Here is a 20,768-nt window from a genome sequence, read left to right on the forward strand (position 1 = left end):
AGAAAAAAAAAATTCCAATCAGCTCCAAAGAGATCAAATGGACTTTTGGACTCCCACAGAAACTAAGCACAGTTGCTTCCAACAACTCCACAAACTTGCCGCCAAGTCCCTGCCACATGGGCGTACCACGGTGTTAGAAACGCAGAACACCTGAGAGCTGGGCAGAGAACTCAGCTCAGCTGGGTCTGTGTTAGCCTGAGCCCACGGCCCTGAAGAGACGCTGCTCTTGCAAAAGGTGCGAGTCTGTAAGACCTCCCAAGGGGCCGTGTCTCAGGCTTCACCAAGCTTCTCAATATTCACAGCCCACTCCTGCTGAAGAGAAGGGCAGACCCGACAGACACTATTCCGTGAATCACTGGAAGCAGCTCTAAAGAAAAGGGTGTCTGTCCACGGCCCTCTGCGCAAGACAGACTAGCTCCGAGGGTGGGCGGGTTGGGTCTTCGTGCCTGTGACCCACAGCTAAGAGGACCCAACTGCCAGGGCTTCCGTTCCCAATTCTTTTTCGTGTCCTGGGATAGCTCAGCAGGATCTGACCGCCAGATTCTCCCTTCAGGAAGACCGGGCAGGCATCGAAGGCGGGTAAGCCACGTGTTAGAGATGCAGAAGGAGAAAGAACCCGGAGCACTGTCCGTGCGGGAGACACATCAGGAAGAATGTCGTCTCTGCCTAACAAGCTCTCAGGGGTGTGTGTATAACCGTGCACAATCCTCTGAGCAACACAGGGCTGCTGGCACTGTTATGTGCCCTCACAAGTGAGGATAGACACTGAGGCTATCTGGGCGCCTTGCCCCGGGGCATGCCGTGGTAAAGCCCGGTGGGCCAGGACACAGGCTCAGGTTCCCAGCCGTGAGGCTGAGACCTCCCCCGTTATACAGCTGCCCACCTGGATTCATGCCCTGCGAAGGAGGATAGTCTCACCCCTGGAGAAGGTCCGACGCCGCGACATTCCCTGCTAAGAGGATTCTATGTCTCTGTTCATTCACATGTCAGGGATCCTGTCGATGACATGCATTTACCACAGGTATATTTAGCTCTTTAAAACAGATCATGATCATATTAATCGACAGAAGAGCAGCCATGTAGAAAGACCACGATTTATAAAGAAATTCTATTTTAATTTCACTTTCTAGCCAGAGTAACTTACGACCAAACAGATCTTGAAACAATGCAGGAGATTCAAAGATAAGGTAGAAAGATGTACAACATGAGCATGCTGGAAAACAGATTATATGTCCAAGAATCTCTTCCTTTCGCTTCTTAGATAATGCAAGCTCTTAAAAGGAATTCATGTAAAAAACACAAAATGTGAAGATAAGTGGGCGAACAGGCATTAAACATTAAATTCAAGTTATATTCATGCTGTGTTCTAAAACCTAACCATTGGTGTATGTCCCTTTTTTCCACCTTGCACAAATGAAAGGGCAAAACAGATCTTAAGCGTTATTAAATTGCAAAGAGCACAACACACAGTCCTCATGCTGTGTATCTCCAGATTCCCATGCTCTCTGTTCTAGCAACACAACGCCCACAAACTATAAAAATAATCACTGCCAAAGCTACACTAGGTGATTACATAAAATTCTTCTAAAAAAGCTGAAAAAACATTTAATCAGGAATAACTAAAGTAAAAACTCTGCTTACCTCAGAGAAAACGGTTTCACTTTGGGGGATTTTCTTTTACAGCATGAAGTCTGATACTAGCATGTGCTATGCTCCAATGAAATGGCACAAAGCAGAAAATTATTTACTGCCTTCAAATTAACCCCTCTTTTCAAGCGGATTTTAGAGTAAATATCTGAAATTTCTGGGCTTTCCGGTATATTTCAAAAGGACCAAACTATTGCAGAGAACCACTGAAAAACCCTTGCAAGGTAGGAAGGAGAAAGGAATAGTAGACAGTGCTACAGAGAAACTAGAATCCAAAAGAAATTCTCGCATCCTTAGCTGCAGAGAGTGTTTAAAGATTACAGTCAGGATTCCCTCCTGGAAAGAAGGCATATCTTCCCGTCTGCATAACAACCTATAGACATTTCAGAGCAAAATCAACTTTCAAGACAGAGAAAAAGGAAACCATGCAAGCATGCCTACGTTTGGATCAGAATCGGCACCCCTGGGATCAAAGCCCCCGCTTACTTACATGCTGTACATAGAAAGGAAAAGTTCAAAGGAACCTGCTCCCTCTGGGAGAAAGGATTACATCTACGGCCGGCTGTTGGGAAACGAGTAGGATGCACGCTCTCTCGCTCTCATCCCCAGGCAACAAAAAAAATTCCAAACTGGTGTTCCAAGTCACATTCGCGAGGACGTCCTAGCGCCACCAAGCTCTTCCTCCGAGGCAGCGCCAATGGGTGGGGGAAACGCACCCCCTTCCTCTGGATTTCCCCCCCATGCCGAGCCTGCTGGCTCTGGGGAGACACCAGGTCAGGGCACGCACAAGGACGACAAAGCCACAGAGTGCCCCAGCTTCAGAGCCAGCTCGGAGACCAGAAAGTGGAGCACAAACCGAATTTCTGCAGAGCCTGCTCAGCCCACCTCAAGTTCCCGGAACAACCCAGAAACTCTTTCAGCCCCCTCACCCAAAGAGAAACTGTTTATTCCTTTCAAAATCTGAACTGTTACAATAGTGCCAGCTAATTGCTAACAACACTGGGGGGGAGGAAAGAGCCCGCACACAGGAGAGGTTGACAGGGGCATACAAAGAGCTGTGACAGTAATAGGCACCCTTGAGGAGCAAGAAGGCAATCAATTATGAGCCATTTGCAGAAATTGCGGGGCTGTCAAAAGCCCCACTTACAGCTGTGCTTCATCAAGCCAGGCTGCATTTGATTTTCAAGGGAAATTATTCCTTATTTCAAAGTCTAGAATATTATTAGTAAAATATCCCAAACAACTCAGGTTCAACCGGGGTCTAATCTGAAAAGAAGTTAATGACCCCTGAGAAGGCCAGATGTGCCAGAGTGGAAAGCTCAGGAGACAGAGGCGGGTCTTCTCTCCGGAGCAGCGACCACCTCCCATGGGCACCATGGGGCAGCGCCCAGGCTGAGCTCGAAAGATCCATGCCCAGCACCAGGACACGCGTCGTCCAACTCCCAAACCACCACCGGAAAACAGAAAAGGATTGCTTTTAGGAACACCCCAATGTTTCCAGGAGGCTGAAAATAATAATACAAAACAAAACTTTTTTTTGTTGTTTTCTCTTTGTTTTTTTTTTAAGAGCCAAAGAGTGAACAAGCATGAATTAGGGGAGGGGCGGGGAGGGGGGAGAGAGAGAGACTATCTCAAGCAGGCTTCACGCCCAGTGCAGAGCCCAGTGTGGGGCCCGATCTCACAACCCTGAGATCACGACCTGAGCCGAAATCAAGAGTCAGATGCTTAACCGACTGAGCCACCCAGGTGCCCCTGTCTTTTAATTCTCAAATTCAAAACTTTGTTTTCACTAACATACATACCAATTATTACTTCTGATGGTCAAAAGTAATTACTTCTGATTCTTCTTTTCCAAGGAACAAAGAATGTGTGAACTAAGTAACTTCCAGGCATTACACTGGGATTGCTGAGAAATGCCCTGAAGTCTGTTATTATGACCTATTACGACCTTCAGGTTTGGAAAAGGATGATGACCACTCTGGACTTCAGAGGGATTGACAGCAATGCTCACCAAGATGATATTCTCTTTCAATATTTTTGTCTTCTGTGTTCTTTGGTATTTATCTTTTTTAAAAAGTTTATTTATTTGAGAGAGAGAGTGAGCACACATGAGCGGGCAGTGAGGGAGAAGGAGAAAGACTCACAAGCAGACCCCACACCCAGCACAAAGCCCGATGTGGGGCTCGATCATCTCACAGCCCTGAGATCACGGCCTGAGTCAAAATCAAGAGTCACTACTTACCTGACTGCAACCACCCAAGGGCCCCTCTTTGGTATTTGCTTTTTCCTCTAAGCATTTTAGCAATGAAAAGTAAGCTCAGTCAGCTCCAATTTCAAGTCCAACCGCAACCTTTCCTCCTTTCTTCAATTTCTGATGCTCCAACGTTCATTTGGTAAATGCTTTGTGTCATTATGACAGGCATTGTTAAATGACAGAGTTGAGAATAGCCTCAACGCAGTAACTTCTTGCCTATTTATTTTATTGAATGTTAAAATAAAACCTGGAAAAAGAATTTCCTTTCCTCCTTAAGAACTTTAAAGTGGAACTCAAACAGATTACAATGGAGAGGAGCTCATCACCCCTAGTGGCTTTAAGTGATCTCCCCTGAGCACCGCACCGTGCCAGAGCCCCTCAGACACGCTGACCTTAATCAGACAGCCGAGCTTCTAAAGTGGGTCAGAAACAGGTACCTTTTTTCCAAAAATTTAAGACAAAGCAATCAAAACACATCCAGATGATGCTCTAGGATGCATTTCTTAAAAAAATAATAATCACTATCAGCTATGATGTCGGGGTCCCCAAAACAACTAATCCCCCAGAGATCGAACAGAGGCACAAAGCTAAAATTGTGGACAATCTCAGTTCCGTAAAAGATGCTGCATCCTGGGGCACAGCCAGACCAGTGTTTCATCTGAGGAATCAGAAAGATGAGAGGAAGGACTGTGGAGGAGGTGGATCAGGAATGGGGGAGAAACGCGGGGAGGGGTGAGGAAGAGGAGGGAAGAGCTCAGGGGCCACCATAACCTGCTCCGCTGTGGGCAGGCTCCAACCCGATCCCCTTCTCCCTGGGACCATCACCCAGGGCTGTGCCCCACGGCTCTCCCCAAAGCGACTGGCCCCTGGTGGTAGCTTCTAACCCAGCAGACTGTAAGCTGTCTTTTTTTTTTTTTTTTTAAAGATTTTATTTATTTGACAGAGAGACCACAAGCAGGGGGAGCTGCAGAGGCAGATGCAGATGCAGACTCCCCACTGAGCAGGGGACCCCCACCTCCCAGCCGCACCCCCCACCCCCGTTCAAGGCTCAACTCCAGGACCCTGGGATCATGACTTGAGCCAAAGGTAGATGCTCAACCGAATGAGCCACCCAGGCGCCCCTGTAAGCTGCCTTAAAATACTTGTCAGAGCTTATATATCTCCATTCTTGTATCTAAGACAAAAGCAAGGAATTGAACACAGTTATAATGTCAAAATCAATTAAAACTGGACTGCGTATTAAAACAGGTCAGGTAGGGCAGACCATTTTTGAAAGGATGTTCGATGGACAATTAAAAATGCAGGCAAGGCACGGACTACCACAAGAGGTGGCGAGGACACGGAGGAATCAGGACCCTCGCCCACCACTGATGGGAGTGGACGATGGTGCGAGCCCTGCGGGACACAGGGAAAAAGCCACACATAGAACGGCCACGTGACCCAGCCGTTCCACTCCCAGATGCGTATCCAACTGAACTGAAAACAAAGATGCACGCAGATGTTTGCATGCCCGTCTCCACTGCAGCAGTACTCACAACAGGCCAATGTGGAAACAAGCCAAGTGCCCGTCAGCAGACGAACGGGTAAGCAAGACGCAGCACACACACGGGACAGTATCCAGCCTTCCAAAGAAGGGAAGTCTTGACACACGCTTCAACGTGATGAACTCTGAAAACCTTACCCCATGAGAAATAAGCCAGAACAAAAGGACAAATATCAGCAGGACCACCCATGAGGGATGTGAAACAGGCGAGCCGGAGAAGTGGGTGAGGGGCTGTGAATGGACAGATACCATCTAACGGGTACAGAGTTTCTGCTTGGCATGATGAGCAAGTTCTGACATGGGTCAGTGGCGATGGACGCACGGTATTGTGAATGTCCTTGACACCACTGCGATGTGCCTTTAAAAATAGTAAGAATACCAAATTTTATGTTTTAGATATTTTTACAACAAAGTGACAACATTCCAAAAATAATTTATCTGTGAGCAAAAAAAATAAAGAAAGCAGCAAAGCAGCAGAGTCATTGACCATAACTTTCAGAATCCCTGAGCATAGACTATCCTCGTCAAACTGTCCTAACACACTTCACTTCAAATAAATAAGGAAACTATTTCCATTAAGAGGGAAAAAATGTCTGTTTCAGCGGACAGACCCAGGGTCTGGATAACCCCATCTCTTTTCCCCACTTCAGGTGAAGCGGGGGGGTTCATGCTTGTCAGCCCGGTCCTTCTTTTGGATTTGGGACAGCATCTTACCCCGAATGTCTGCCCTGTTCTCTCCCCGTGGGGGACCTGGGCCAGTGCGCCATCGGTCTGACTCCTTTTCAGGCCAGTGGTGACATCAGGGACGTTGCTGAAATCTGCATGAAAAGTAACAAGAACACACATAAAAGTGAGTTTGGCCCTTTGCCGAGAATCACGATGACTGGTTTAAGTGTTCGGATAAAGAGAGAGAGGAAAAGACAGCATAGAACGGCGCGGAAGCGGTGTGCAGGAGCGGTCCTTGCAGCCACAAGAAGGGTCTCCTCCAACAGACCCCGGCTCCCGCTAACAAAGAAGCCACGTCTCCTGCCACTCTCAAAGGCAACCGGGGACCAGTCAAGACTGTGACTTCAATGCCTTGTGACTGTGCCTGTTGCTGTGCAAACTGTACTTCGCTAAGCTCTGATAGTCAAGGATTTATTTGGACCAAGACTCAAATGGCAGTGACCATTGTCGGTACTTCCCTATTTTAGGTAAGAATCAAGGAAACCTTGGACACCCAGGGATGCAACAGCATGGGCTCTTAATACAACCCACAACTTGGTCATTTGAAAGCTTAGCTTTTCATTTTCTGACATCAACCACAATTTTATCCTAAACTGAAAGTCCCATGAGGAAGAGCAAACCTTTAACTTCCAGAATAAAGGTTAAGAATTAAGATCAAAGGCAAGTAGAGCTTCTGTCCACTTCCCCCCTACCCCCCACCACCTACAACCATACACACCTGCCAAGCCCAGTTCTTTCCAGTGGCTCTCAAATTAACAAATTCAAGAAAGATGGAAAGACTAGCCTGTATCATAATATAATGTAGGTTTATATTCTAACTCTTTATATTCTAACTCTTTATCAACCAGCTGAAACCAGATGGTTTCTGATCCCCTTAGCTACAAGAAGTCGTCATTGATCTTGAACCTGTCCAAGTTGATCTAGGCTGACCCAGCAGAGATAGAGGTTAATCAAACATGCCAGGACACCCATTAGAAGCTATGGAAGCCCCAGGAAGTGGTGAAACCCACGTTTAGGAATGCTGGTCCATGATCATTGCTAATATAACCAACCACAACACAGACACTTGATTCTAAGACAAGAGAAGACTTAACAAAAATATATAAATGATCTACAGAATTCTGGAGCTCTAATTTCTTCTTCCTTTTGCCTCTTCCAAAACCCTCTCACCCTACCCAGAAAAGAACCAGAGAGTCCAAGTCACACTTGTGGTTGGAGTAAGTTAGCTTGGATAAGGCAGTGCTGATCACAGATGCATGACACATCCCTGGGAAAACTTCAGATAGCAGTGATAGGAGGGGATACTTGGGTTCACCTTTCCTAGGCCCCAAACACTACACCACAGAGGCAGTCCTGGTCACAACCAGGCCGACCGCATGGGAAGCAAGATAAGTTCCTGAGCCAAAATCAATCTACCACTGTGCCTCCATCACAACCACCTCCTTAGCCTGCTGCATGGACCTGTGCTTAAGGGAGACTGACCAACAGGATCCACAAAAGAAAACACCCTATGTTCCTACTGTACTCGGCATAAACTTTTTTCACTTTTTGAGCAAAAAAAAAAAAAAAAAAAGCTGTTTTCTAGGCATAGCGCTAGGGATACAAAAATGAGTGAGACACGGTTCCTGCTCTCAAGGTGAGGTTCTAGTCTTGGAGGAGGAGAAGTGTCCGATATAAGAAAAGTCCAAGAAGTAGGGACTGTCAGGAAGGAAGCTACTTCTGCAAAGGACCTTAAAAGACTTAATAGCAAAGGAAGCATTTGAGCAAAGTCTTTAAGTCTTGGAGGTATCCATTTGTCCTTAAGGCTAACAATGACTGGTGGGCCATGAGGAGAGAGGATTCCAGGAGCAGGAGGCAGGAGCCAGGCCACTCAGTGAAGGCACATCTCAGGAAGAGCCCAGCACCTTCTGGAAATGTCTTGAGCGTGGCTGTGGCAGTGAAGTGAGGGAAGGTGCCCTGTGTCAGAGGAATCGATTAATAAAGGGCATGACCTTGGGAGAAAAACAAGTCAGAAAGTCACAGCCACCCTGCAGGTATGAGGTGAAAAGACCCAAATGAACTCAGCGTAAAAGAGCAAAGAAATGAAGTGAATGCAGTAATGGCGGCAGGTGAACCCTCCGGGCTCCTCTTCGCTGTCCGTTTCATAGAAGAAGACACGGAAAGGAGACGTCAAGGCAGAGGACCTGGTTTTATACCTTGGTGACGGGGCAGATGATTTATGGGAAGAGCTGGAGTGGAACTCACGAGCTCAGCGGTTCTAGCTGTGGCGGTTCTGAGCCCGGGACATGTGTGCGTCCAATGGGAGAGGCTCGGCATCCGGCCGTCCACGGAAGTCCACACGGGAAGGCGGAACTGCAGGGAAGCAGCCCCAGGAAGAACGCGCAGAGTGAGACCACAGAGAGAACCGGGAAACGCCGACGACAGCGTATACGGAGAAAAAGAGACCCTCAGAAGACATACCTGTCTTCACCCAGTCATGCCAGGAACGGAAGGAAATCACGGAGGAGCAATGTCATGGGCACGTTACAGTGTGGCTGCCCCTACCCAGGTAACAGTATCAGCTTTGCATCACTGCCGCTGTTACCCTGTCAATAAAGAGCATCCGTATTCCCAGAGAGCTGTATCGAGTACAGGAATTCGAACACAACCAACGTGTTTATTCATGACGAGGATTTCCACAGCACCTGCCGCACGTCAGCTATGCCCCGAGTCCTGGGCATACAAAGACAACGGAGACCTGAAGTCCCCTGAGGCTCTCAGAGAAGGCGCACGGGCATGAGGAGCTCTGCAGCCGGGAGCAGCCAGATGGATGGTGGTGAAAATAACACGGCTGATGTCAAAAGTGGGAGCCAAGTGAGTTCTGAGTCATCTATTCAACATATTCATAAAACTTGGGAAGCGAAACACTGAAAACTCCCCCAAAGTTTTTAACTCTTACAAAGGCAGAACATTTGCATGGGGTAACAGAACTCTGGCTCTTTCTGGGTCAAAGCCCCCGCCCACCCCAGGAAACAAGGCTTTGCTCTGCAGCGCTGAGGCCCCTATCACGTTTGCTACCCCCCGAACTTCAGAGAGACTTTGGGTGCAGCTTAGATCCTCCCGGAGACACGAGCTCAGACAGGACAGCTCTCGGAACCAGCTCCCATGTGGTTGGCCCCAGGGATCCGAGAGGCATAAGTGGTTCTGGACAGTTCCTGAGTTCTGCCAAGAAAGGACATCTCAGAGCTGTTCCACCACCCAATTTCACAGAGGCGGAATGCTATCTGGGCACAGACAGAGTCTCCACAGTGAAGGACCCCTTGTCCACCCACTAGCAATGCACCAACGCTGTCCTAGACACGACAAAGTACCAGGGAAGCCAATCTTGAGGGGCCCCAGCTTATGACCCCAGCTCCGGGAGCCTCAAATTTCACCAGGACCTGTAGACCCATAAAAAGGAGTGGGCCCGTAGGATTCTAGAGGAGGAAAGAGAATAAAGTAGGCCCTGGGAGAAGAGCAGATTGGCTCTTCAAAGAAAAAGAAGAAAAAGAAAAGAAAAAAGAATGTGTAGGCCAGTGAGATTCGAATGCTGACTTACAAAGCGGTTTTAAACAGGGACTGCACAGACGTCCTGTGTCCGGGGCCGAAGCCCACATCGAGCCCCGCTTACACTCTGCCCACGTCCTGAGCACCGGCGGCTGACGGGAGTCTATCTGTCCTTCTGCTGCCAATGAAAAAGCTAGCCTCTCACCTTGGGATGGCCTCCCAGAGCGGTCCTTTGCACCAGGACACGAGCTGGGGCACTTTCCTGACTCGGAGAGCCCTAAAAATGCGCTTCCCACCTAGCCGGTGTGCGGCACCCTCCGGTAAGGAAACTGACTCGCTCCAGAAGCCTTAGGCCAATGGGATTGTAAAAGATGAAAAACATAAGTCTGGGTCAAGGTATCGATTTGCATTGGGTAAATACACCCCCGTGTGTCTCTCATCGCACTCATGGTGGAAATTAACAACTCGGGGTGAGGTGCAGCCTCTGAGACATGGCCCTCGGCCAGCCCGATCCTCTACTCGGCAGGTGGCCTGACAGAGCTGCACGGTGCAGAGCCGCAGCCACGGCCTCGGCTCCCACACGCAGCCCCCGGTCAGACAGCTGCCGAGCGTGGCACACCCACGAGGGACCAGGTACTAGGCCAGGGGCTGCACCTGAGACCAGGCTCGGCCATCTCTCTCCTTCAGAAACAAAGCTATTTCACGAGTGACAGCACACGAGGCAGGCGCTCCTGGAAGGTGATGCCCCCGGCCCTCCCGCAGCCCTGCAGCTCCCCTGCAGATGACCAGGGACACGGGAGGCTCCAGGTAGGAGACGCCTCGTACCTCGGTGTCCTCCTGTCCTAGGCATCAGTACAGACAGATACCGCTGTCAGCCAAGCCGCCGGCAATCCCAAATCCTTTACGACAAAAGAGCTAAACCTGTGTTCAAGTGACATCCTGGGGTTCCACTTAAAAACAGAAACATCAGGAAACGCTAACGTTCAGGTTGCCTCGCCCACGCAGCCGGTCGTGTGAATTCAAGTTTACGCTGACGGCGCTCCTGAATCCAACTTAGCACAGCTAATACACAGGCGCCCAGGCTCTGCCATGTATTCGTCCCCATCCCGCGAAGCCGGGCTACGCGGGTGCTAATGTGGATATGCCCGTGGAGGGGAACCCTCTGGGAATGGCAGGCGACTGGGAAGTCTGGGAAGGGCTTGGGTGCACGTTGGTAACCCTGCTGGTCTCCTGCCAGCCACTCGTCCTCAGGAGCTCTGGATCCGGTAGCAGGTAGCCACAATGTAGCCACAAGGAACACAGAGCTCACAGAGCAGGGCCTTCGCCTAAGCCTGGTCTGGCTGACCACATCCTGGTCCTCCGCCTCACTCAACCAGGTTCCAAGGACGAGGCAATAAGTTCTTCCCAGTCCCTGGCCAGTCACCCAGCTGGCCTCCAGCAGGGCCCGAGACACCAGGCAGCTGCTGCCTGTGAGGAGGGTGGGCAAGGCGCTCTGCCCGTATTGCTGTTTGGGGGAGGCCTCCCAAGAGATCCAGAACCCCCTCGGGCCAAGTCTGGGAAGGCCGCCTGCATTCTCAGAAACAGCAACTATCTGAGGAATGGAGTTAAAGTCTCATGATGATATCAAACCCCGAGGCCCAGAAGAAGAAACTAGAATGTTTTCACCTATGAGCTAGCGACCAGAAGACCTTTTTGGGAAATGGACGGTGACAGTCATAGCATCGAGGAAAACTGCAGTCTGTGGGTTGGACTCATGCGAAGTACATTAAAGGAGAGACAGCGAGAATGGAAATTACTTTCATTTGAGTTTACTTAAGTAATCTCTACACCCAACGTGGGGCTCGAACCCACGACCCTAAGATCAAGAGTTGCACGCTGTTCCAACAGAGCCGGCCAGCCCCAGGAGAATTATTTTTAAGCTATGCTTTTCATGCCTTAAAGCATACACTATAGTACAGGCTTTCAATATCACCACATCCAAAGCCCCCCTTTTCAACACTATTCTGAAACAAAATTCATACACAGTGTCACAAGAAGCAATATAATGCCCTACTAGTAACACAAGGAGAAAAATGAAAGTAATTTGCAACGTTTAAAAATGTGGGTTTCAATATGCAAATGCCCGGCTGCATCTACTGTAGAAGCCATTCAATATGTGCACTGCAAAGAATCACACTCGGTGTCTCAGTGTCATCACAGACCCGGGCCAGGGGTTTTGGTGTGGATTCAAATGCATTTGGGGTGCTGCCATCAGTGATTCTAAATGGCCAAAATCTTCTGACAAAGCTCTGAGCAAAATAAAGCACAAACTTCCCTTGGTTTATTGGCCTGTTGCTTTCCTAGAAATTTCAAAGTAGCCTGTAGTTATGGGGGGAAAAAAAATTTGTGTGTTCATTTGCAAAATGAAACCAGCTCTTGGCTCAGATAATTATGCACGTTTTTCACCTAAGTCAAAGTCCAGTGGAACAACTCTGCACTGTGAGAAATGAACTTGGACATGCCGGACATCCAGCAACCATGTTCCCGAACACAAAGTGCTGTATTTCTCCAATTTATTATGAAAACCAAAACAAACACATGAACTTCCAAAACATCACTGGAGGGTAGCACCCCTCCCTCCCCATGCAGAACCACCCCTGCCTCTCTCTGTAGCTAGTCTACAACTCCACCTCCGGGAAGGTTAGTGACATCAGAGGCAAAATGCACCACAAACCCAGAGCCAAGAGCAGGTGCACTGTGAACATTAGCTCCCTCGCTTCCTGAAGAAAAATGAAATATGCTAATAAAGAGGGCGGTTAAAAAGACAGTGTTCAGATAAATAATGTAGGCTATTTAATTGGGCCTCTCATCTTATGCTCAAAACAATGTTTTAGTTGATTAATCATTAACCCATAGGCTCCCCTCTGAGGTGCAAACTATAGAACGATGATTTTCTATGAGGACGACTGAAGAAAAAAATTTAAAAAATAATTTCAAAGAATTTACAAGTAAATAATGGTTTCATTAGATTTTTAACTGCCTACTCCCCTGTGGCATTAGAGTTGTACATCTTTGACTTTTAATAATTTTTACCTACTTATATTGAGAGAATATGGTTTGTGGGATTTATATTCTTCATCTACTCGATTTATTCAATTTCTGTTTAATTTCTCAGAATTTCTATTCTGTAATTCCATAAATGAACAGCCTGTAGAGAATCTATAAATTTTAGACCTAAAAAGAGTCTTAGAAATTATCCAATTGAATTCCTTCACCTCATGCATCTTTTGTTCTTTAAAAAAGTGTGAATGTAATTTTAAGGAAAGATAAAGATTTCAGTAAATCAATGCTGCCAGTGGAAGAATACAGCATTCTGTGGATACTAAATCACATTAGTTTTTTGCAGTTCTCCAAGCTTCACCCACTGTTTTAAAATTCTGCATTAGTATCCACCACACATAGTTTATCATGCCAAGAGCATGCCGAACACTGAGTTATCTGCACCTAAAAGCTTAAAATCTCTCAACTTTTAAGGTTAAATGTGCAGACCTTGTACAGCATTATTTTTAATTAACTCAGATCCCCCTACATTTTGCTCATTCTTTTTGTTTAAAATGCAGTGATTTGATACCTTTCATTAATGACATTTCTATACTCTGTGATCTAGGCAAATATTATTCATCATTGGTCAGTGAAACCAATGAAAATAAAGCTATTTAAATGAAACAGATGGATTATTCAATAAGAGAATACAGTAACTCTTGAGTTGACCGCATACAAAGACCGGTCAAGTCCTATTACACCATTGACAAAGACATCACCCACTGATACCACATACTTCTGATAAAAACCTATCAACTTTTCTGAAGATATCCAGGACTCTTCATTTCATTATTGTTACTGTTCTTGAGTCAAGAAAAATCAAGGCATCTGTCTGAATGTCACCGTTAAGCTTGCTGAGAAGTATATTCTATCACAGCAGAAATACTGTGCCAGGAAAATGTAAATTTCACAAATCTTCCAAATCCGTTTCACTAGAGGTCACATTCCAATTGGTGATGTTCCTGACAATGCAAGCTTTCTGGTGAAGAACAGAAAGAAGCAAAGACTGGTAGTAAAGGTTTCTTACCAGCAGGCTGCCATGATTTGAGTCAATTATCTTGTGATAACTATCCTCAGCGTCTGAAAGACTCTTCAAAGGAAGAAGAACATGGCGGGTGTTCTCAGGGGAGGAATGGGCTGCAGGCCACCACTAGGCTGATTCTAACATAAAAGAGAAGAGGCCTTCTGAGAAGCAGGGAGAAGGGAATTGGATGTGCCCCTATTCTCATCTTCCAGACAGACTATGGTTGTGGCAGAGGTGTGCACTTAGCCCAAAGAAAGAAGGCAAAGAGCCTCCCTTACCAGATCCCTGATGAAACAAGTCAATGGTTGAAGGGATCTCCATCCAAGGTTTCGGATGAAGTAGAAACTGTTATGTACCAGAGCTGGGAAGAACCCCAGGTAACACACACTTCATTAACATGTGGGGGCACAGAAGAGACAACACTGTATTTCAGACACTTAAGAACTTTAACAAAGTGTCAGAATTAAAGTTCAAAACCCCTACAAACCACTTAGATGGAATTCTACTTAAAGACCCTGAGAGGAAACCTAAAACAGGAGCACACACAGATTCTGTGTTGGGGGGAGGGGTGCTACAGGAGAAAGCACACAAGGTAACACCTTCCAGGAAGGCTAATTCCAGGCAGGACTGAAAGAGGACAGAATGGAGTATCACGCAGCCATGAAGAGGAGTCCACGACTGACGTAGGCCACAACATGGATGAACCTAGGAAACATGATGCTAACTGGAAGTGGTCTACATGGTCACAGGCTACATGGCCTATGATTTATGTCCAACAATCAGGACAGGGACATCCACAGAAACAGAGACTAGATTAGTGGCTCTCGGAGGCTGGGGGGAGGGGTGGCAGGGAGGTGACTGTTGCTGGGCACACACTATCTTCTGGAGCTGAAGAACACATTCTGGAACCAGACAGTGGTAATGGCTGCACAACTCCACGAATATACTGAAAACCACTGATTTGAACACTTGAAAGGTAAAGTTTATGGTACATGAATTATACTTATTTCTCAAAACAGAAGGTAAGAATGTTCATGTGGATCTTACAGGAGAGACATCAGAGTTCAAGTCCACCATAAGGTGATTCCAAAGAACCAAATCACACAAAATATATGGTCACATTATGCAAGGTTAACAAAAATCAGTGTGAAATATCAAAAGTATCAAAAATTTTTAAAAAAAGCTTAAGAATGATGACAGTAAAATTATTTCTCAACAATGGATCTTCCCCTGAACTGAGAAAGCCCCAATCACAAGGTGGTCGGCTACCAATCACCATCCCCAGCCTCCAGATAAGAACTCAGGTAAGACAGAGTTGATTATCAATCCAGTTAGATCTAAATTTGTTTTGTTTCTTTTTTTAAGATTTATTTGAGAGAGAACACGCATGCATGAGCCGAGGGGTGGGAGGGTGCAGAGGGAGGGAGAGAAAATCTCAAGCAGACTCCCCACTGAGCACAAAGCTGGAGGTGGGGATCATGACTTGAACCAAAACCAAGAGTCCGATACCCAACCAAATGAGCCACCCAGGTGCCCCACACCTGAATTCCTGTTTTACTGCAGAGGCATAGTCTCGATGGGTTGCACTCTACAGATGTTAACAAATATTTAAAAGGAAGAACGTAAGTAAAATCCAGACATTCTCCGTACCTGGAGGAAGAAGCCAGAAGCTACAGTTCTCTCCATCTCTACCACTGACCATGACCTTGTCCAAGTTACCAGCAATTTAAAGTGTCTCTGTGCCTTGATTTACCCAGCTGTGAAAGTAAAATGATAATAACACATCTCTGCTCCATCGTGGTGATGTAAGGGGTAATTAATGCCTTTAAGGTTCTTTGTGATCTTTAGATTTGAGTCAGCCTATCATTACGAAGCTTTAACAAACACCTTCTCTGCAGCAGTCAAGACCTGATGCTATTTAAAGGGGTAATGAGATTTGTCGCAAAACCAAAACGGAATGCTTCATCCATTACTTTGCTCTTTTCACTTTGCAAACTTTTTTAAGAAAGGCACATAGTCCTTACCATTTGTGCTTTAAGCCTACTAAATAACTGAATTTCAGAGGAAAAATAAAAAGCTAAACTGTTTAGTGAGAGCCTTCATTTCTAGAGTTGAGGAAACAGGGATCAGAGTAATGCACCCAAGGTCAGACAGCAGGAGCTAGAATCCAGACCCCTTTACTGCAGATCCAGTCTGGTATCAATGTTACCACCCTCAAATTAAAATTCAAGCACTTCTCACTATCAGCACTGACCAACAGTGGGTAAGACAGACTGTTCCTTTTTAGTTGTGGTTTTGGTTTTTATCACCAATCAGCCCATGGAAGTTACAGAACAGCACTGACTGGGCTGTGAGCTGTTCTCCTAGGATAAGCAGTCACTGGCTGGAGCTGGGCATACGGTTTGGCAAGCAGCATCCTGGGCCATCCCAGAAGCACCCCCCACACACACACACGTGTACAGATGAGCCTTCTTCAGCTCTGACAAAGTCTCAGCACATGTCCCCAGTAGTCAGATTTATAAAGAAGAAAATTGGGAAGCTTCTAGGTGTGCTCCAGGATTCTGATCCAACAGTACATTAAAAAGATTATCCACGGGGCACCTGGGTGGCTCAGTGGGTTAAGCCTCTGCCTTCGGCTCAGGTCATGATCCCAGGGTCCTGGGATCAAGCCCCACATCGGGCTCTCTGCTCTGCAGGGAGCCTGCTTCCTCCTCTCTCTCTGCCTGCCTCTCTGCCTACTTGTGATCTCTGTCAGATAAATAAAGAAAAAATCTTAAAAAAAAAAAAAAAAAGATTATCCACGCATGACCAGGTGGGATTTATCCATGGGATGCAAGGGTGGCTCAACATTCCCAAATCAATCAATGTGACAGAACAAATCAATAAGAGAAGAGAGAAGAACCACATGGTCCTCTCAATTGATGTAGAGAAAGCATTTGACAAAATCCAGCATCCGTTCCTGATTAAAAGCCTCCAAAGTATAGGGACAGAGGGAACATTCCTCGACTTCATAAAAATCTATCTACGAAAAACCCACAATGAATATCATCCTCAATGGAAAAAGCTGACAGCCCTCCCGTTGAGATCAGGAACACAATGAGGATGCCCACTCTCCATCACTCTTGTTCAACATAGTACTAGAAGTCCTGCAACAGCAATCAGACAACAAAGAGAAACAAAAGGTATTCAAATTGGCAAAGAAGTCAAACTCTCTCTCTTCGCAGATGACATGATACTTTATGTGGAAAACCCAAAAGGCTCCACCCCCAACTATTAGAACTCATATAGCAATTCAGTATGGCAGGATACAAAGTCAATGTGCAGAAATCAGTTGCTTTCTTAAGTACTAACAATGAATATACAGAAAGGGAAGTTAGAGAATAGATTCCATTTACTATAGCACCAAGAACCACAGATACCTGGGAATAAACCTAACCAAAGAGGTAAAGGATCTGTACTCAAGAAACTACAGAACACTCATGACAGAAACTGAAGTTCAAGACACAAAAAGACGGAAGAGCATTCCATGCTCATGGATCAGAAGAATAAACATTGTTAAAATGTCTACACTGCCTAGAGCCATCTATACTTTCAGTGCCATCCAGATCAACCTGGCATTTTTCAAAGAGCTGGAACAAACAATCCTAAAATTTGTATAGAACCAGAAGAGACCCCGAATTGCCAAGGAAATGTTGAAAAACAAAACTGGGGGCATCACGTTACCTGATTTCGAGCTTTACTACAAAGCTGTGATCACCAAGACAGCATGGTACTGGCACAAAAACAGGCACATAGACCAGTGGAACAGAGTTGAGAGCCCAGATATGGACCCTGAACTTTATGGTCAAATAATCTTCGACAAAACAGGAAAAAACATACAGTGGAGAAAAGAGAGTCTCTTCAATAAATGGTGCTGGGAAAACTGGACAGCTATGTGTAGAAGAATGAAACTCGACCATTGTCTTACACCGTACACAAAGATAAACTCGAAATGGATAAAAGACCTCAACAGGAGGCAGGAATCCATCAGAATCCTAGAGGAGAACACAGGCAGTAACCTCTTTGACATCAGCCACAGCAACTTCTTTCAAGACATGTCCCCGAAGGCAAAGGAAACAAAAGCGAAAACGAACTTTTGGGTCTTCATCAAGATCAAAAGTATTTCATCCCTCAGAATCCACTCTCAGCAACACCACCTTAACCTCACATTAAGAGACTCCTATGAACCACCCTTTCACTTAATATGATACTGGAAGGAGCAAGTGCTATTCCCAAGAAAGGCACTAGGCTGACCGGTCTTAAAAATCTTGGTATTCCTCAGGACGCCCGGGTGACTCGGTCAGTTAAGTGTCAGACTCTTCATTTCGGCTCAGCTCATGACCACAGATCGTGGGATCCAGCCCCACACTGGGCTCTGCGCTCAGTGCAGAATCTGCTTGACCCTCTCCTTCTCCCTCTGCCTCTCCCCGTGGCTTGTGCTCTCACGCTCTAACAAATAAATAAATCTTAAAAAAAAAAAAAAAGAAAAAAACTTAAGTATTCCTCAAGGCCCCTGCTTTTTGTTAAGATTTTTTTTGAGAAAGAGAGAGACAGATGGACCAAAGAGGGTGGGGAGTGGCAGAGGAAAAGGGAGAAGCAGGTTCCCCACTGAGCAGGCAGCCGGACATGGGGCTTGCTTGATCCCAGGACCCCGGGATCATGACCTGATCATGATCATGACCTGGCAGACGCTTAACCAACTAAGCCACCCAAGCACCCCAAGGTATCTTTCCTCCAGGGATATTTCAATCTAGTAGTACCAGTAATACTGCAAGGCAATAAATCTTAACTTCCTTATCAGTTTTACAGGCAAAATGCTTTCAGAGTTCAAAAGATGCAGCGTCCAAGATTCCCTCAAGGTGACACGGAGGCAGCCCTCCTTCTCACAGACTATAATCCCAAAGTCTGAAAATTGAGTTTATAAGTTCTGTGCAGACTTCTGTTCCCAGGGATCCAAACAAATTATAAAAGGTCTATTTATAGTCACTTGACACATAACCCGTATCTTCCCCTTCTCCTTCCTCACTGAACACACACTGGCCTACTGGAGATCAAAGAACATCCACACGGGGCTACAGGCTCACTGGCCGGTGCATACATGATGACTGGCATTTTGGGGTCATACATATTAAGCTTATGAAACCTAGGCTTCTTATCAACATTTTTCAGCCTTTTCTCCTCGACTGGTTGTGGGACATTATAATGACATAATTCAGCAGACATCCAGATAATTCTGCTAATACCATCATGCAAAGATGCCTCAACTTCACAGAAGTGTGATGTGGTCACTCATCAACCAAAACATTAAAGTCAGAATTAACTCACAAACGGCAATTTCGGAGTAATTAGCGTTGGGAAGGTAAATGTAAAAAGCTGAGAATAGCAAGCTTAGAAGCTTCTATGGACGTCCCTGGAAATTCCAGATTCTATAGGAAGCCTGCTGGGAGATTTGGGAGGGAGAGGGATTCTGTACACTGTGCTACGTGGGACTACGTCTGCCCACTTTCCAGGGGCAGCTGGCCAGGGATCTGCACAAAAGACACAAACTAATTTTGTGAACAATTTCATATGTTTCTTTGCAAACAGATTCTCCCAGAGCAATTAGCAAGTAATAAAATTGAGTAATTTGAATTTGGTCACGGCTTCCCATAACCTGTTAAAGATGTTAATGACAAAAGGAGAGGGAAGAAAAGAAGGATTTATATGGGGACACCTGGGTGGCTCAGTCGTCTTGAGTTTAGGTCAGGGCTGATCTCAGGGTCGTGAGATCGAGCCCCACATCAAGCTCTGCTCTGGGAATGGAACCTGCTTGGGATTCTCTCTGCCTCTGCCTCTCCCCCAGCCTGAGTGCACAAGCATGCTCTCTTTCTCTCTCTCTCATTCTCTCAAAAAAGAGGGGGGGGGGGTTCATATGGGAACAACTTATAAATAGATAATCAGAGCTGAGAACTGGAGAATCAGAAATAAATATATAAGATGCAACAAATCATAACTCAATTGACGGAAATGAAAGGAATTAATTTGTTGCACTATTTCAAACATCATCATTTTCTCATAAAGATGTTTTTGCCCATATACTGGGAGTGAAAACCTTTCAAGTAGGCAAGTCATCATTCAAATCTCCTTCCCCTTCCTTTACGTTGTTAATTTTTTTTTTTAAGATTTTATTTATTTATTTGCCAGAGAGAGAGAGAGAGCACGCAAAAGCAGGCAGAGTGGCAGGCAAAGGCAGAGAGAGAAGCAGGCTCCCTGCTAAGCAAGGAGCCTGACGTGGGACTCGATCCCAGGACCCCAGGATCATGACCTGAGCCAAAGGCAGCAACTTAACCAAATGAGTCACCCAGGTGTCCCTTTATGTTGTTAATTTTGATGAGTTTTATGGACTATGTATGGGCTTTCAGTATAAGTAACTTTGAAGCCATTTTGGAAGCAGGTGGAATATTCGCTATAAACACAGAGGCTTAACACAAGGTCTTCTAAAGTCAACTCCTGGTCCTCCCCCAAAACTACTCCATCGACAGCTTCCCCATCTCAGATGGCAATTCCTTCCTAACAGTTGCTCAAAGGCAAACCTCAGAATCATCCTTGCCGGCTCTCCTTCCCTGACACCCCACGCCCGATCTCTGAGCAAGCTCTGTGGGCTGCACACCGTCCCCACTGTGTGCCTTCAGCTACCACAGAAGGCAAAGGCACCATCGTGCCCCACTTATCACTGCAGAAGCCTCAACGCACCCTCGGCCTCGTACAGCCTCTTCTCAGCAGCTGCTGATCCTTTGAAAGCCGCAGGCAGATCACGTCCCTTCTCTGCTCCAAAACACGGGACGGCGTGTTTTTCCGCAGATCTCGAGCTGCCTTATCAAGTCCTCCCTGATGCTCACATGTCCTCCTGGGCCTCATTTCCCACTGCTCCCCAGCCCCTCGCTCTTCCC

The 20,768-nt window shown here is 46.3% G+C and overlaps 1 protein-coding gene across 5 annotated transcripts in view; it reads right to left on the reverse strand.

Annotated features, from left to right (window-relative positions):
• The window catches only part of TIAM2 (TIAM Rac1 associated GEF 2), a 228,084-nt gene that overhangs the window by 33,817 nt on the left and 173,499 nt on the right, over positions 1-20,768 (reverse strand). For 4 of the 5 annotated variants that reach the window (XM_082731372.1, XM_082731373.1, XM_082731375.1 and 1 more), the window contains one exon: positions 6,159-6,262. The exons of the other annotated variant lie outside the window; for it this stretch is intronic. In XM_082731372.1, the coding sequence (XP_082587498.1) occupies positions 6,159-6,262 (104 nt within the window). The remainder of the gene's footprint in view (positions 1-6,158; positions 6,263-20,768) is intronic. 5 annotated transcript variants of the gene reach the window in all.

The sequence above is a fragment of the Mustela nivalis genome (assembly GCF_964662115.1).
Source record: "Mustela nivalis genome assembly, chromosome: 5".
Classification (NCBI taxonomy): Eukaryota; Metazoa; Chordata; class Mammalia; order Carnivora; family Mustelidae; genus Mustela; species Mustela nivalis.